The 18,501-nt window shown below is 38.3% G+C and overlaps 1 protein-coding gene across 11 annotated transcripts in view; it reads left to right on the top strand.

Annotated features, from left to right (window-relative positions):
- GREB1L (GREB1 like retinoic acid receptor coactivator) overlaps positions 1–18,501 on the top strand; it is a 137,519-nt gene that overhangs the window by 93,811 nt on the left and 25,207 nt on the right. For all 11 annotated transcript variants that reach the window (XM_027675395.1, XM_027675414.1, XM_027675377.1 and 8 more), the window contains 9 exons: positions 282–401; positions 2,117–2,254; positions 4,016–4,201; positions 9,950–10,276; positions 11,020–11,148; positions 11,741–11,875; positions 14,215–14,412; positions 15,861–16,041; positions 17,458–17,650. In XM_027675395.1, the coding sequence (XP_027531196.1) occupies positions 282–401; positions 2,117–2,254; positions 4,016–4,201; positions 9,950–10,276; positions 11,020–11,148; positions 11,741–11,875; positions 14,215–14,412; positions 15,861–16,041; positions 17,458–17,650 (1,607 nt within the window). The remainder of the gene's footprint in view (positions 1–281; positions 402–2,116; positions 2,255–4,015; positions 4,202–9,949; positions 10,277–11,019; positions 11,149–11,740; positions 11,876–14,214; positions 14,413–15,860; positions 16,042–17,457; positions 17,651–18,501) is intronic.

Genomic DNA, 18,501 nt, shown 5'->3' with positions numbered 1-18,501 from the left:
AATTTGTGATTTTGTTCTTCTTCCCATCGTATCTGTTCCTACCATTCAGTCATTACAGATGCATTTGCTTTTTGGCATGACCATTAATGATAATGCTGGAATTTTTAACACAGGTAACAATATTTTTCACATCATAGTCTGGCTTTGTGTAAATCTAGGTATGAACCTCTGGTGGTCTGTGATGTGACTCCAACTCAACACCAACGTGAAATGGAAATATGGACTGGAATTTGGTCATTCGGGAGGATGGGGTTTAGTTTAAGTTTCTGCTTTCCTTCCAGCATCAATGTCCAGTACTGGACCACCAAAGAAACGTCACCGGGGATGGTCTCCTGGGTCCCCAGTCCCACCTTCTGGTTTAGCAGTACCTGTTCCTACAATTCGACCTTCAACGAGAACAGGTAAAACTTGAATAATACTCAGATGTCATTTGTTAAAACGTGTTCTCAGCCAGACAAGTAACACTCTGCTGCATTTCAAGTGTTGCACGGCAAACATAACTGAACTTGAAGTAGTTAAGGGCACCATGGAGAGATTTTCAGATGCCCCAGAAAAGCACACATATTGCCTGGTCCTTGTTGTAATCTAAGATGGGACACAGGGAAAGTAAAACTATTGGGGGAGAGAGAGGAAAGGAAGATGCAAATAATATTATTAAAATCCAAGGCTAAAAAAAAATCCAAAGTTCCCCAACTGTAATTCAGTTGTTCTAAAACTGTACAGGTGTATGGATATATGAATATGTTTCAAGGATTTTCATTAGCCTTCACCTTGAATGTTATGTCTCAGTCTGGTGTGGCATGCTACAGAAATTGTACACTCTGTTTCTGCACAGGAAAAACAGCTTTATATAATTTTGCCCCAGCAAAGGACACTGATGTCCACTAGGTCCTCTTCATTTAACAGCACAAAGTGAAACCAAATGTTTGTTGTGCATGGAAAAGCTGTAGGAGTGGTATATAACATCATGACATGAAATAGAATTAATTACAGGTACTCACCAATATCCATGTTGGTACCTCTTTATACATAATTGCTAATAAAACTGTTCATTATTTGAGTACTTTTCAGTTGTGAGATTCAGCACACTTTGTAAAAGGGCTTAAACAGTTACTTATTCTTCCCTCTATAGAGTGAGAGAAAAAATATCCAAGGAAATAAAAGAGCCAAGATGCACAATGTATTTTTAACTCTGCTTTGTAGAGCTTGGTTTTGAGATATTTCGGAATTGTTTTCAGAGATATTCATCATAGGAAGAAGGATTACATTGTAGTGCAGGCCTGTCTACCTGAACACCTCAAATCACAGCTTTTATCAGTTTCTAGCTTCAGAAACCTGCTGCAAATACATGATATAAGGCAATCTCCTCCTTTTTCTTGAGTTTGTCTCCACTAACCTTCTACCTCTGTTGTGTACTCCATTTTCCATGAGTTTTTAGCAGTGTTTTTTTTTCTGCTGGATAAACAAGTTCCCCTGGTAAAACATATGCATTCAGTCATTCTGCCTTTGATGCTTTTCTGTTGATGGCATTGTTTGAAAACACCACCAAATGAAGCCTGAGAAATTTGTGAAGCAGGCCTTACTCTGAAACCTGATTAGAGATTACGAAATTCTTGCACTTTGTTTCTTTTTACTTATGAAACCTGCTCATGCTCTTTTGTGAGTAAAGCCTGATTTTTATTCTTGTAGCAACTATCTAAGGACAGCTTTGAGATTTTGTTTTTACTTTCCTTATCTACATATATTCCAGGTCAGAATTCGGAGCGGTTTCTTCCCCCTTATTGAGAGACAGTATTGAGGGGTGACCTACATCTTAGAGGTGCCCTTTTGGTTTAGTACCTGGCTTTGTTTAAAGATGCATATTCAAACCTGTGTTTTCCTCTCTCATTCTCACCAACAATACAGTGGTCAGAAAAAGTTTTATTTTAGGAATGGGGATACAGGAGGATATAGGCTCTTAATTTAAATTACTTAAAACTATAGCAGGAAATGCAGAGACCATTTGAATTTTATTACAGTTAGTGATTTGTGGTAATTTTTTTCTTATTTGTTCATACGGCCAAATCACAGTATGAGCCTTTTAGTAATGGAAGTTTCTCTTTTCTTTATTTTATAGAGCCTCTTTTGTCAGTCCCAGTTCCTCAATCCGTGTTAACTGGAATTTTACAGCCTCAACCCATCCCAGCAGGGGAGACTGTAATAGTTCCTGAAAACCTGCTGAATAACTCAGGAGTTAGACCAGTGATTCTGATAGGTAAGTCTTACACTATGGATGAGATGCTGCATTTTGTACTAATACACACTCCTTAGGAGAAAGGGGTTTTTCAAATTCCTTTTTGTTGGTTCTGACATTCAGTACAATACAAAGTCAGTTTGTCACAGATAGTTTTCTTTAGTTACTCAACATTTAAAACTGAGAGTCAGGTGATTTCTGGAGACCTGATTTGCAAACAGGTCACAACTAGGTCAAATCTGTGCAGAACCACTGGCCAAATCAAGGTTTTATACAAATAAAATTTTTGTAAAATTCAAGAATAGAAATATTTCCAAGTAATGAAAATAGCTTTCCGGTATAAACAACTTATAAACCAAGTAAATATTTCCTGCAGCATTTATAGTCCAGATCTTGAAGTCTCAGGATTTTACGTGAGAACTAGAAAATTGATTTGGACTGACTAAACAGAAATAAATCATACTAACTTTTGTCATTTATAGTACATACTTCTTGTAAGCAATTGAGATAACAGCAGGCTTCAGGCTTTTAAAATCCTTTAGCTGTATAAAGTACATTTTTAACCCTTAGAAAGACGTTGGTTTTACTTTAAAAGTATGATTTGTAATGCCAGTATTCCTTTCAACCTGAACTATATGGGTATACTATGTAAAAAAATTTTGGTGAGTGATTTTTTTTTTTCTTTGCTCTACATTTCTTCTAGGTCCAGTATAGTACAGGTGGTTGTATAAAGTAGCTTCAGTGTTAAGAGAACATGCTTATCAATACAGTCCATGGAAAAATTTAGCATTCCTGAAGAAATGGAGAAGTTCTCCAAGTCCTCACTTGCACAGATAATTCTAATACACACAATTCCTGGAGAATTAACGGGGCCATCTACACTAGTAAATTTGTCAAGGATGGGGTTACACTTCTGGTTTGTTTTGCTTAGTGTTGTTTTCTGGAAGCTGATTTTAAAGCTCTAGCATGGTGCTCTAATGGTTTTTAGAGAAACACTTCCTTATTAAAGATGAGGGTGCCTGCAGCCATCAGCTTAAGTGCAAATTGAATGCAGCCCTTAGGCTCTTGGAGAGCTGCCAGTAAGTCCTCAGTTAGGCTAAATGTTAGTGGCCCTGAAAAACAGTGTCCTATTAATAGTACAGAACCAGATGTACCCAAATGGATGGATTTGGCAAAATCTCTGTGGAAATTTTTTTTTTAAATGAAAAACATTTTGAAGGAAAAGACGAGTTAGCCTGTGCCCATGTGCTCTACCTTACAGAATAGCATGTTTAGTTGTTGATGTTTGTTTAACCTGTTTATGAAAACAGAATGGAAAGACGGCAAAAAAGTGAAATCAATCACAGCAATACCACAGTGGCTGAATCAATGCTAATGTGACTTATGCTGCTTCTATAATGTTAAGATCAATGTACTTTTGCTTTCATTGATTTTTCTTCTTTGAACACTATATTATGGAGAATCTGTATTTAAAGGTCAGAGTAAGACCCAAACAGATAATATTCTCATCTGTATTGAGATAACAATAATTATTATCCTGCTGGCATGCAGTTAGTGTTGGTTCTTGCAATCTATGTGATCACTTGTTGTAAAAGACAGTAAAGAATCCTTGGCCTACCTCATTTATTTTATAAGCAATTATAATGCCAAGAACAGCCATTGATGCAATATGTTTTGCCAGACAACATTAAGGAAAAGTTCGGAAATGCGACATTGTGCAAGATTTCATACAGCGGTAAATTTTGTGAAGTTCTGGGGGCTTTTTTGTTTCTTTTTTCATAGGTTATGGCACTTTACCTTATTTCTATGGGAATGTTGGTGATATTGTTGTAAGTCCCTTGCTGGTGAACTGCTATAAGATTCCACAGCTGGAAAACAAGGATTTGGATCTCTTGGGTTTGTCCAGCAGTCAGCTTCTAAGTGTGGAGAATATGATACTTCTAACTATTCAGTATCTTGTCCAACTAGGTAAGCAATTTGTCATAAGCACTTGGTTTTATTTGTAATAGTCCTTTTATTCTCCATACCGTCTTTCTGTCCCCTTCAGGGCCAATTTTCTGGCTACTTTCGTGGCTGGAAGAGGTTAAGTGGCTCCATCTAGCGTGTGTGACTTTGCTGCTTTGTTCCTCAGATCGAAGAAGCAAAGTGAATTTAAAGGCTGATACTGCTTCTGCTCTCCATATGGGGATTGACCAGGTCACCTTTGTGAAATGGATTTGCAATGCAGATAACTCATTTGCTTAGGGTATCAAACCATCAGTTATCACAGCCCCTTCTAAGGACACTCGGTCGGTTTTATTCAGTTTTGTGACAAATGCTGGCAGATGTGTGATCGTTGTCATTGTTTTGGTGACAGCACTGTTTACATGAAAACCACATTTGTTATTCAGACTAAGGCAAGTGATTCAGTGAATATCTCGTTCTTGTAAATGTTTTTCAAATGGACTCTTTGCAAGTTTGAGAGCAAACCAGCAAACCACATTTTCTTTTTCTTATTGCAGGCCCAGACATTTTCCCCTACCTTAAAGTAAAAAGAGCAGTGGTAACAGTAAGGTTTTAGAAGTTAATAATGCAGGATAGTGTTGAGAAACTTCCATGGCAGTCTCAGTCTTAACTTTTGTATTTAAAAAGATGCTACTTACCATGGAGGACTGTGAAATGACTTTTGTGAAGAGCATGCTGCATCTGTAATAGCTAATGGTATGAAATATGCAGATGTTTCAAAAGCAGCACAACTGGTGATAACCTTACAATTTGGGGAACAAATGTGCTCTGTGCAAGTTTCACCCATGAGTTTTTATGCTTTGCTGCAGTACTGTAACAGACAGGAAGGAAGCCATGTTCTATGTTGTACTACTCTCTAAGTGACATGATAGTTTTATTTATCATTCTCTGTCTCAATAGTCCAGTGGATGCCATGTTAGAACTGACAGAGGGTTTCTTTATTTTTTGCAGACTGAATGTTTTTCTGTTGCTCTTCTCTCAGTGGGCTTAAATCTCTAATTTGAGGTTTCAGTCTCTATTTGTAGTGCCTGCATGTTTAAACCAGCTGCTTCACACAGCTCTGGGTTGATACAGGCAGCTTGCAAATTTCCTTCAGAGGAGCATGTAGCAAACTGATATAGCATGTCCAATTAAAAACAAACTATTTATTGAAACTTATGAGTCAGTGAACCACATTCCATGAGCAAGTCTAACCTTAGATGGATGCAGCAAGTCTATACTTGCTGCAAACTAGAGCAGGCTTCATGCAAAGCTTCTGAAGCTGAGCTGTGTCTAGTGAGCACTATGCCTTCAGCATAAAGCAGTTCCCTTATTAGCAGGTGTTTCATTTGGCTTTCATTCTTAACTGTGCAAAGCTGAATAGTTTTTCATTTGACCTAATGTGGAAATGGGTGCCAGCACTGTAAGATGAAAGGACCTAATGAGGAGAAAAGTAAAAACATTCTGCAGAGCATGGGGATGAAAACATGTTGCTGGTTTGAATATTGCTGTAAACTTCAAACTGTTGGAACTGTGACAGCTGTACTGAACTGTAGCCTTTGTCCCATTTTGTTACATCTAAGCAGATTAAAGATGATTGGAGGGCAGCCAGCTTCAAAAGTTTTTGATGAGAAGAAGAGACCAATACACACGTAAATTAACATTTATTCATGTGAGCCTCTTTTTTTTCTTGAGAAAATAGGACTAAAATATTTGGGTTTCTTTCCAGAGTATATTGCGAAAGAGTAAGATAAAGGCAAAGATAAAAAAGCAGGCAAAAGGATGAAAGATAGTCTTGCCTAATTTTTTCAGATCTCACTACTTCTACGAAATATGTTTGCAGATGACTGTGATCAGAGATCATAATAATATTATTTGTGAAAATGCTCCTTTTTTGAAAAAAAGACATAGCTGAGAATTCCTTTCATTTTTCATGTAAAATTGTGACAACATTATTGTAGGATGATGCTGTTGTGTTTTCAGAAATCAGCTGAGCAACTCATGATAATATTACAAATCAAAGCAAACAAAATAAATGCATTTCTGATGCTTTAAACCTTTTATGAAGACGATATGCAGTTAAAGCTGTGATTGCAAGCCATACCATTTCTATAAATAAATTCCATTGACTGTGATAAAGGAATAAGTAATAAAAGATAAAAAGATGTGTTTAATTTTAGTGGTTTTCTTAGTCTGCCTCCTGGACTTATTTGGATTTCACATTTGTTATCTTTGGCAGCATTCATGGCGAAGTATTCTCAAGCTTTTTTTAATCATCAAAATGTCCATGTTTGCAGTATGGGTTACATTTTATCAGTTGTAATCATCAGCTTTTTACTATTGCACCACCATTTCTACAAACGCAGTCTATGCGGTGCTAAGGTCTGTGTTTTGGTTTTTCAGGAAATTTCTGGACCTTCAGTTATATCACCTGTGTAGAATTACAAAATCATTCTCCCTCCTCTCTTGTTGTGGCACATTTGAATCACTTTGACTATACGTGTCGTATAGTCAAAAACCCAGAGGTTTTTTGTAGTTTTAATATCTAAATGTACACCGAGACTCAAGGCAAGAACAAGCCTCTGTCTTCAGTGGAAGGGATGGTCAGACACTCAAAGTAAGAGCTTATTCCAGGAATTCTCCTGGTCTGAAGTGGTTGGAGGAGTAGTCTCTGTGGGATGAACTGTGAAGTTTGTCTATGCAGAAATGTGTGTCATCCAGAAATGGATGATGCTTCAATATGTTGACCTAAACTGTGCAGAATCATAGGACAGAATCATAGCAGCACAGAATAACTTAGGCTGAAAAAACTTTAAGATCAGTGAGTCTGACTGTTAACCCAGCACTGCCAAATTCACCACTAAACCATGGCCCGAAGTGCCACATCCACATGTCTTTTAAACACCTCCAGGGATGGTGACTCAACCGCTTCCCTGGGCAGCTTGTTCCAATGCCTGACCACTCTTTCCGTGAAAAAATTTTTCCTAATATCCAGCATAAACCTCCCCTGGCACAACTTGAGGCCTTCTGCATTTGTCCTGTCACTTGTTATCTGGGAAAAGAGACCAACCCCCACCTGGCTACAACCTCCTTTCAGGTAGTTGTAGAGACCCTCCTTTTCTCTAGCCTAAACAACCTCAGCTCCCTCAGCTGCTCCTCATAAGACTTGTGCTCCAGACCTTCCACCAGCTTCGTTGCCCTTTTCTGGTCCCACTTCATCACCTCAGTGTCCTTCTTGTAGTGAAGGGCCCAAAACTGAACACAGGATTTGAGGTGCAGCCCCACCAGTTCTGAGTACAAGGGGACAATCACTACCCTAGTCCTGCTGGCCACACTATTTCTGATCCGAGCCAGGAAGCCATTGGCCTTCTTGGCCACCTCGGAACACTGCTGGCTCATGTTCAGCTGCTTTCGACCAGCACTCCTTGGTCCTTTTCTGCTGGGCAGCTTTCCAGCCACTCTTCCCAAGGCTGTAGTGCTGCATGGGGTTGTTGTGACACAAGTGCAGGACTCGGCACTTTACTTTGTTGAACCTCGTACAAGTTGGCCTTGGCCCATTGATCCAGCCTGTCCAGACTCCTCTGCAGAGCTTTCCTACCCTCTAGCAGATCAACACTCCCACGCAACTTGGTGTCACCCACAAATTGCCTAAGGGTGCACTAACACAGAATCACAAATATTCTGAGTTGGAAGGGTCCTACAAGGATCACTGAGTCTAGCTCTTAAGGAAATGGCCCATTGGCATTCACTGCTAACTTGGCATTTTTAGCACTATGCACTAACACATTGAGCTAGTCTCACTTGATCCCCTTGTCCAGACCATCAGTTAAACAGACTGGCCCAAACACTGAGCCCTGGAGAACACCACTTGTGATAGGACACCAACTGGATGTAACTCAGATATTAATATTTTATGGGATTGTTTGCTTTGCAGTTTTGTTTTTTGAGGTCAAGATTATCATTTGTGTGCTCATTTCTATAGAGAAGCTTCCAGGTTCGTTTTAACTCTGACAGAAATGTTTTTTAACCTTGACATATATTTTTTTAAGAAACTGTTCACAATCAATGTCAATATCTATCATTTTGTCTTCCATCTTATCTGATATTAGTTCCATCATTGTTCTGGATAGTTGTAGAGAAAGACTGCCATGACCCAAGTGTGGTATTAAGCACTTCACTAATTTCACAGTATTTCCTTATCAGTGTCTTTCTGATAGCTAACTGTTTTTAAGTTTTTCTCATATAAATAATCTGAGGGAAATTCTGTGTGTTTCCATACAGAGAATCTGTCTTATCACTTGTACAATTATTTTAACATTCTTGAATTCATTTAATATTCTTGGACCCTTGTGTCTAAAAGTCTGTCTCTTAGGTAGCCTCCCTCAATCAGCACAAGCTTGTTTTTATTTCTTTCCCCTCACATTTTCAGGGGTTGAGATGTTGTAGTTAAACTTCATTTCTGCAGAGGAACATTTTTCTCTGCCAATAAACGTCTAATTTTTTTCTATTTTAATATCTTCAGAGACCTAGAATGCATGTTTTCTTAGAAGGGAAAAGAAAATATATTTCCTAAAAAGAGAACTCTAAAGAGAGAATTATGTCCACACTGTGTTAAATTGGACTCTTCAGAATTTTTCAGTTTGCATCAAAAATGAAAACAGCCTTGCATTTACAAGTCTATAGTTGTCCTACCATCCTATGATAATCGGATGGTGACACTTTCCATATGTTACTTCTCAGAAAGGCAAAATGACAACAGGCAGCAGTTTTTACAGATTATGTTATTTACCCACAGCCTGCTTCTCACACAACCTTTCTGTTTCCTGCCTTGAAAGAAAACATAAAACCAAAACCAGCATTTCACATATCTCTGGTATTTAAGCCCCACCCCCGCTCCATTTTGTCATAGAAAAACAAGCTGCTGAAGTGTGAAGTTGCCTCCTTTGGCACTGATATGAGATCTTAGCAATTTAAGCTATGGTTACTTTTTACTCTGTGTTCATGAATGTTTTTATCTGTTCCTGAGTATCTTTTATGATAAGACAAATTATACTAACAAAAATTAAATTGAAATTGAGTTGGAGGACTGACACTAAAATTGGATATCTTATATTTCTGTTTTCCAATTCAAGTTCACAATATAGTTTACCAAGCCTGGGAAATGTAAAGATCTAAAGTTGCATATTCTTCTTTATGTTGATGTCTGAAGATTTGCTAAATGAATTCACTTTAGCTAAAGAAGGGGTTAAACATGTTTATTTGCAACCATGCTTAGTTGATTAGTATGCATGATGAGAAAAACCAAAGCAAAGACCACTTGACAGGCTTTGTCCTGCTGCACGGTTGTGATTAGCCTACAAGTATAACATTTGGGTTTTCTGCTGTAAAAACATATGGCTGCAGGATTAATCCTTCTGTTCCAGGCAAAAGGCATATATTTTCCCACTCCCTTGTTCATCTCACCAGTTTCTGAATGTAGGAAAGTTATGAGTGAGACGGAATACTTCATTGTTAATTAAAAAAAAAGGCAAAGGTGGGAGAGAGTGGCTTCTAAAATGAAAAACCAAGAATAAACTATGGGGTTAGATATCCATTGAGTAGTGAGTGTTTTTTAAAAATATAAAAAATGTGGTTGAAGGAGCTTTTCAGATCAAGACAGACCTGTGATTATTCCTGGTTCAATAACATTTTGATATGAGGTACTGTTCTTCTGTTTGTTTGTTTTCAATGTAGGTCCTGATCAGATACCCCTGAGGGAAGAATTTGAGCAGATCATGTTGAAAGCTATGCAGGAGTTCACTCTGAGAGAGCGATCCTTGCAAATGAGCGCACAGTGTATCTCTGTGTCACCAGGTCAACTCCCTTGGCTTGCCAGGTTAATCGCTAGCGTGTCTCGGGACCTCGTGCATGTGGTTGTTACCCAGAATTCCCTGGCAGAGGGCATCTCTGAGACCTTGAGGTCTCTCAATGAAATGAAACATCAGCAAAAGCTACCAGATTATGTAGTTGCCATTTGTGCATCAAAGATAAGAGGAAATGAGTTCTGTGTAGTAGTACTAGGTGAGTATATTCGCAGATTGTTTGCGATGCCAAATTAATTTTCTTGATTTATTGATCCAGTTTTTAAATCCCTTTTGTTCTTTTTGTTCTCCTTTGTGTTGTTACACTGCAATGTCACAGTTTATTGTTTCTCTATCAAAACCTGGAGTACTGATGTCCATGAGGATCTAGAAAAATTTATTTATGCTACTCATCGCTGCTCTTTGAATGGCCTGAGACTTTGTGTGATTACCTTAGAAAATACCTTGAAGTGACCCAGTGACAAAACAGTTGGTTTGTCTTTGTTTTGTGGAACTGCTGTGATATTTTACGTGGCAGAGTCTTCTGCAGACTGCTGTAAAACAGAACATGCATTTTATCCTTTCTATCATGTTGATTTTAAATTCCTAGTCATCTTTCCTTTGTAGGCAGATAAATCAATAATGCCAATTTTTTCCCTTTTTAACTTTTTTTTCCCATACTAGGGATAATTACTTTTTCATATTTACCCTGAATCATATCATTTGTCACGCAAGTGTACAAAATGATGGGCAACAGCTTGCAAAGAGCGTGCTAAAATTATAGCAACTAATTCTTCAGTCACTCGTGAAGTAGACTTGAGACTACTCTCCCAGCCTTCTGGGTAAAGGCAGTGGAGATCCATGACTGAAGATCAGGGTGGCCCACATTTCTAGGATGAAAAGGTTGTACTGACAGTACACTGTATTAAGCTTTGCTCTCACTTTTTTCCCCTTCTTCTCCAGGTCAGTATCAATCTCGGGCACTTGCAGAAAGCATGCTTACCACCAGTGAATTTTTAAAAGAGATCAGTTATGAGCTCATCACAGGGAAAGTTAGTTTCCTGGCATCACATTTCAAAAATACATCTTTAGGTGAGTGGTTCTAAGAAACAGAAGTTCTAGCCGAGACAGTTATGTCATTAGGGTTGGTGTGTCTCCCATCCAGCAAAATGCACTGAATATAGCTCTGCCCTCTCCATCGAGAGCATTCTTTCCTTCTCTCCATTCCCTGTGTGTAAAGGAGTGCTTGTCTCCTTCACCTGTGTGGTGCCAGTTACTAAGCCTGTAGCAAAATATTTTTAACAGTTTCTGCTCTTGAATGTGATGGCAGGGCACCCATGAGTGCACAAGTTTTTAGCAAGGTTTTAGAGATTGTTTTATAACGTGTGTTTCTTTATAATCATCAGTTGTTATCAGTAGCTGTAAAGGCACAGAGCTGAAACTATTCAGCTGGGGTTCCTTTTTTTTGGAATTAATTCAACCGGCAAATCAGTAAATTTAGAGTAAAGAGAAAAATATTTTCCCTCCCTCTCTTCCCTGTATCTCCTATCTTCCGTGTATCTCCAGTCCCTTGCCCCTTCACAGATTTGACATCAGCTACATGAGAACAGTTCTGTGTGTAATGTTCTATGTCCTTTGTCTGGAATGACTTCCAGATAATTTGGTGTTACTGATTCTGATCTAGGTGATGATTTGGACAAACTGCTGGAGAAGATGCTACAGCAGCGAGGGGAAAGTGTCATTATACCTTTTAATGGAGATGTTAGCGAGTGTGTGTCATCTCAGGAGGCGATTGCCATGGTTTCTACACAAGAACCAGGTAATTTCTCTTACGTGCAAGATGTGAAATAAGTGAGTAGCTTGTTAAATGTCAAAAGGCATACACCTCAGGGATACACCTCAGAAGAATCTAAGGGCATAATTGCAGTCAGTGTGTCGACCTTAAAATACTAATACTGCCAGCTAAATGTAGCAATACAGCAGTCTCTCAGACAGAAAATCTCTGTAATAACCTTCAGCAACTTTTTTTTTTTTTAATAATTTCTAAAATAAAATATGCTATCTTCTATTAGGTGTTAGGCAGAGTAGAGATGTTTCTTTGTTACGTTGGCAGTGTGGATTTGTCTCGCCCTTTGGCACCCAGAAGAATGTAACCTTGAGTTTGAGGCAGAGGCGAACTGTGTTCATGGCCTGATCTCCCAGGTGTCCTCCTGCTTCTTAACTTTTGATGCTCCTTACTTTCTGCATGTAAAATGGTAATACACACTACAGACTTGTGCTTTGAGGCTTAAACTTTTAGGGAATATGTTTTAAGATCTTGGACTGAACGTGCTGGGCAAGCATAATCTGTAATTTGTTGATCTGTGTCTTATTCCGCATAACATGATGAGATGCTAAGGTGCAAAAGATGAGCTAGGATTTCTTGTCTAAAAATGCTTATTATAATTTCTCCATTTCAGAATTATTGAATTACTCAGAGTTTTAACCATACTTTCCTTTTCATATCACAGAAGTTGTAAAAGATGCACTGAGCAGTTGTGAACACTGAAGTCCTTTTAGCTCTAGTATCAAAGAAAATTCAACCTCCAGTATAGCCTTTTTTCATATTTTTTTGTTTATATTAGTTAGTTTAAATTCATCAGCTTGGTGCTAGGTCTGAATGAAAGCAAAATAGTTCATAGTCTCCACATGGATCAGGAGATCCAATTAGAAGGGCTGCCAGTTACTTTGATCTGGCACCTGCAGAAGGACAAGTCTTGAGCTTCCTCACAGGATTAATTTGAAGGGAGAATTATCTTTAGATTCTGAGAGTGTTTTTTCTTCTTACTGTTTGCTTTTATTAAAAGCTTTATATTTTCTCAAACAATTATTCTGAGTTAGTTTTGTCTTTAAAATATGGCTGTACAATGTTTGAAGCCACTGAGAATCTGTCTGAATAAAAAAAAAAGGAGAAGTAAGTCTCCTAGGCAGTGAGATGAATCTTTCTCCCATAGCAGATCTACTGAAATGGACACTGAGGCAGGTTTGAGCAGGAGATAAGTGTGTGCACATACACACACAAACACATCTGTCTATGTAAAACTAACATAGTAGAAAAAATTACTTAAAAAAACCCCTGTAATGCCATTATAGGATTTAATTTGGTAATCTGCAATTTGAAAATATTAGTGGTTAATGAAATATGGACTGTTGGGCATAGAATTTACCTAATGGAAATACTGTAATGGAAAATGCTTTTAATTTTGAGGAAACACGAGTGCTCTGGTGCGTCCCTCAGTTCTCTGCATGTAGTGTTATACTGACATTTATTTAAGTATAAATAAATCTGAGACTAATATTTTGTTAAAAGTCAAGGAACCTCCAAAGAAATAAATGCTCCCCTCCCCCAATAATTGAGATTTATTGCCTAGCTGTATTGCTCATTTTCCCCTCACAGCATGTATCACTACCAGTCAGTACATAGATATATGGCTTTCTTAGTCATGGCTTAGAGTGGGGCTCTGTACTTTAGAGCAGAGATGATGTACAAATGAACTTGCAACAGACCTGCTGTCCTGGTAGAGTCTTTTTGGCAGGATTATCAGCATAGGCTTGGTTTCCTCAGACTAATAGTTGTGCTAGCTCTCAGCCCATTGTGCCCAGAGTACAGCAGCCTCAGCACCATGGCTGGTTCTCCCAGCAGGATTGATGGAGGGAAGCTCCTGAAAGAGAACTGCAAGTTTCAGGAGAATATTAGAGCGCTCTCTCCCTCTCTCTGCTTTTTACTTATGTACACACACACATCTTTATATATATATATGTGGATGCATATTATGTATGCATTGGTTCATTTAATGGAATGCTTTTCACTACGTTGGTATTAAGGCTTTCTTGGGTTGCACCGTTAAAAATCCTCAAAACACTTAGGGCATTTTAAAAAACAGGCAGTGCTGTACTTTAGTTCATCTGATATATTACCACATTTTAATCAAAGAAAGAAAGTTGACATCTGTGATCTGGACCCAGCTCTCTAGTGTTGAGATTTATTCTGGTGAGTGATTATTTTTTTTCTGATAATAGAGGATGGGCTGTTTGGAGGGTCATGTTTATTGGGGGGGTGGGAAAGTAAACATGTTTCTTGTTGTGTTTTGTTCTCTTTTTCAAACAAACGCACTCCAGATTTGGATGTTGATACCTTCCAAATTTACCAGCCACAGCTTACAGTTGCCAGAAAGCTCTTGTCCCAGGTTTGTGCTATAGCAGACAGTGGCAATCAGAGCCTGGATCTGGGCCACTTCAGCAAAGTGGACTTCATCGTTATAGTTCCCCGTTCCGAAGTCCTGGTGCAGCAGACCCTTCAACGTATTCGACAATCAGGTAAAAGGGAGGGGAAAGAGACCGATAAACTAAAGCATGTGATGTTGTTGAATCATAGCTGATATAAATGGAGAAGTTGCTCCAACATGTATTTTGCATGTCCAGTATTAGCTTCATTAGTTGGTATAATTGATGAATTCTAAACATCTTCCTTTCATAAGAGAGGGGTCCAAGGTGTACCATGTAAGTGTCAAAAGAAATTGCCATATTCATGGAAATCTAAGGAGTGTATGACCTGGAGAAGCATTAGCAAATGCCACTGTTCAGATTTTTTATCTCCTAGAGCTGTTAGTGCCATTTGTTCTAGGTACATATTTGTGCATACGTTCTCGTACGTATTAGCACAGATGTATGTGCAGGAAGCTCTCTTATGAGTTAAATAAATGCCTGAGTGATACATGCAAATTGGCACACAATAATTGGCATCCTGGTTCAGATAGTGATTTTTCCTGTCTGGGCTTCTGTGTCAGGCCATGACTGGTGCCAAATGTTTCCAGAGAAAGAACAGGTTATGTTCCTCCTGAGAATGACCTCTGTCATCCACTCTATTAGTGACTGACGTGTCCAGACAAGCATAAGAGTTTCTCTGTGGAGAAAATTACTGTCTAACAAAACTAGGAGCTATCTGTGTAAATATTTGGTCCTTTGTTCCATTCCTTTTTTCTTCAGACATTGTACCTAATTTGCCGTTACACACTAAACCAGAGGTTTTCTGGTATCTATTTGCAGGTTTTCACATCTACTTTATTTTATTTTTTTAAATGAATGAGTTTTATTTTACTTTTTTTGAAACTATTTTTTAAAATCATTAAGACCCTGGAAAATATATCGGTGACTCACATTTCAGAGTAGTTTGTTGCTACTTCTTTAATTTAAATGCCATTCAAGGTTGTATAGATTATATCATACCTACTTTTTGAATATGATGGCAATATAGCATTACAAAGACTGCTAAAGAGTAGTTGTATTGACACAAATGTTGCAGCATGAAATGCATGAGAGCGTGAAAAATATGATATGATACTAGCGAGAGTCAGTTTTATATAAATTTATAATTTTTGCAAAGGAAAGGTCAAGATAACTTCTGACTCAAACAGTATTAATATATGAGCTACATGTGGGCAGGTTTAGCCTAAGGTCATGGAGCATAGCCAACTGAGTGCTGCTCTGGAAATCTTTGTGGAGGCCTGATTTTTTTTCCCCCTTTTTTGGTAAGGTGATTTTTAAAGGTCTTCAGGCACTTTTTGGAGGAAATCCAGAAGCCAAGAAGCACATTTTGGCCTCCACTGTGAGTGAAAATGAATTTGGATAATCATCTCATTACTAGGGCTTATCAGTGGTTTGGTTAAATCCTGATATTGGCAGACCAAGTGGCAACCTGCCATTCACCCTTCATTTTTGGATGCACTCAAAGGAAAAGATTTTTGTTGTATTCTTCTTTTTGACAGGTGTCCTTGTGGACTTGGGCCTAGAAGACAATGGAACGGCGTATCAGAGAGCCGAGAAATATGTGGTTCGGCTAGACAATGAGATTCAAACAAAATTTGAAGTTTTCATGAGACGAGTGAAGCAGAATCCCTATACACTCTTTGTGCTGGTTCATGACAATGCCCACGTGGATTTAACAAGGTAGCTGCTTCAATCTACCAAAGGAAAACCCTCCTTTCCCAGTATCTTCAGTTAGGTTTTTCAAAAGACTTACCATCTTAGACACCTAATGCTTTCTCTAGGCATTTTTAAGGCGTTTTGTGCCTTAAAATTGGAAATAATCTTTTTTGTTTGCCCATGATATTTGCTAACTAATTCTGATTCAGATGAAGACAGGTGAGACTAGCTTCAGATTAATGGATCCCTAACAAGACTGTTTGTAGGGGTATGTGCTATGGTACTGAAGTCCAGGAAAAAGGGTTGAATTTTTCAACTTGCTTTGTTTTTGTCTTCTGTTCCTATTCCTCTCCTTTTTCTGTGTTCAAACCCAAATGTCTCCCACCTTCACAAGCTGATCATGCTTTAATTCATGTTTTTATACTTGATAATAGTGTTGCTTGCAATATAAGGAGGCTTAGAGAGATTTAACTCTTTTCATCATATGAAAGATGCCATATGCCATAGGTACTGTAAGAAAAGGATTTTAAAAACCAGCTGTACTGAATTTGGCCAGCTTTAGGTCTAAACACAACACGTACACACATTGCAGAGACATTTCTTCGCACTGAATCACAGCCTTACCTTGGAAGAAGAAAGAAAGAAAGCAAGCCAATTATTCTGCTCTTGTTCCATGTGTAAACTTAGGAAAATAATCTTAATGTGATTTAAACACAGTGTGTAAGGTTATGGGATTCATTTCAATATCAGTGATAGAAGAAGATATTCCTGCCCATGACAGAGGGGTTGGAACTAGGTGATCTTTAAGGTCCCTTCCAACCCAAACCATTCCATAGTTCTATAATAAACAAAATAATGTCCTTGAAGGACAGCTGAAAATAAACAAAAGCAATCTGATTTTCCCCATCACATTTTTGTTACTGTCTTTGCTGTACTCTGAATTTGGAAGTCCTGAATATATCCTGGAAGTGAAAGTAGGTCCAGGAGCTGGAAATCTGAACATCAGACTTTTAGGTTCCCCAGTCTTAGAGAAATTTGTTGTTTCAGGCTGGGAAAGCCACTAGATTTTGTAAAATCAGTACTATATCTCCACAGCTCATGGAACAGTGTTTTTCAGTGAAAGGGAGTTCATCACCTTTGGCTTACTTTTGGTTTCCTCCATCTGATGCTTTTTTAAATTGGCACACTAATCTACCTTCTCATTGTTGGCAGATTTTGATCCTTTGTTTAGGTGTTTGTTGGGTTTTTTCCCTTCTGTTGCCTGAGTCTACCCACAGAGAACACTCAAATGGTTTTTGACATCTTTTACCCTTCCAAAGAGATTTTTTGAGCTGTGATTCTCAGTGGCATGGTTGATTGGAGATTTTTCTGCAGGAAGAGAGTAATCCATTGAATCTCAGGATGTCAGTAAGGCAATTCTTTGCATTCTTATTTCTGCAGTGCCATTTCAAGTTCCCTGTCACATGGTGAGCCTAATCATGGTCTGGCTGACAGAGTTATTAATTGCAGGGAGGTGCTCGAAGCATTCAACCTCCTTGTTCTTCAGGTCAGCTCTTTTCCTTATGCCTTGCAAACTCAGCAGTCCAGGATCAGTTCTAGCAATGAGGTACATTGGATACAATCTGACACTGTGGTAAGTGCTTGTTAAATTTAACTGTGAATTTTAACGTGGACTTCACACCTACCAGAAACTAGAAGATGCGTGTTTTAGGAGAGAGCTCCTCCTCTGCTATAGTTTATTCTCTCAGATTCCAGATGCACAGCCCTGGGACACTGGTGGTAGAGGCAGCATTGACATGTAGGACCAGGAGCTACACATCTTTGTCCAGTCACATGAGATGAGACACTACTTTCTGTGCTTTGGTCAGACAAAGCTATGTGAACTTGCCATAAAGCTCTGGAGCTGGCTTTCCCTTTTCAGGCAGTCTGACTTTTGACTGTAAGCTCTGTGTCACACAGCCTGTCAAGTCTGCTCATTGTCTTTCTGGTACTAATAAAAGTTGTGTGCTAGGTTAACAAGTTTTGGTGTAGTGGGTGCTGTCATTATGCAGAGGAGAAAACCTGTTGGATATTCTGCACCATTAACTTCTTTTATAATTTCAGCTAGCTGATTTTGAGGATGTTTTGGCTAAATCTGCTTAAAAATAGCCTTTTTCCCTATTTCTTGTTTGGGATATTTATATCAGATTTTACTTTACTGTGTTGAGTGGACCGTTGGTTTCTGCAAAATGTATTAAAGTGATAGCTGTAAAAAAATAGTTAAAGTAAAATGAGGGAGTGAATGAATATTTTGAATTTGCTTTTTGGTTGATTGTTAATATACGCCATGAGGTGACCTTCTGTAAAATGGTCTAGACAATTTTTTGTTTCCCAAAAGTAAAAAATCAACAATTTTCAGTCTTCTGATTAAAAAAATAACCCACAAAAAAGGGGGAGACTGTATGTGATTATTCATTCCTAGAAGTTACTGCTGATGTAAATGCA

The sequence above is a fragment of the Neopelma chrysocephalum genome, unplaced genomic scaffold (assembly GCF_003984885.1).
Source record: "Neopelma chrysocephalum unplaced genomic scaffold, ASM398488v2 Primary Assembly neopelma1_22, whole genome shotgun sequence".
Lineage (NCBI taxonomy): Eukaryota > Metazoa > Chordata > Aves > Passeriformes > Pipridae > Neopelma > Neopelma chrysocephalum.
This window is presented reverse-complemented; position numbering and strand designations above follow the sequence as displayed.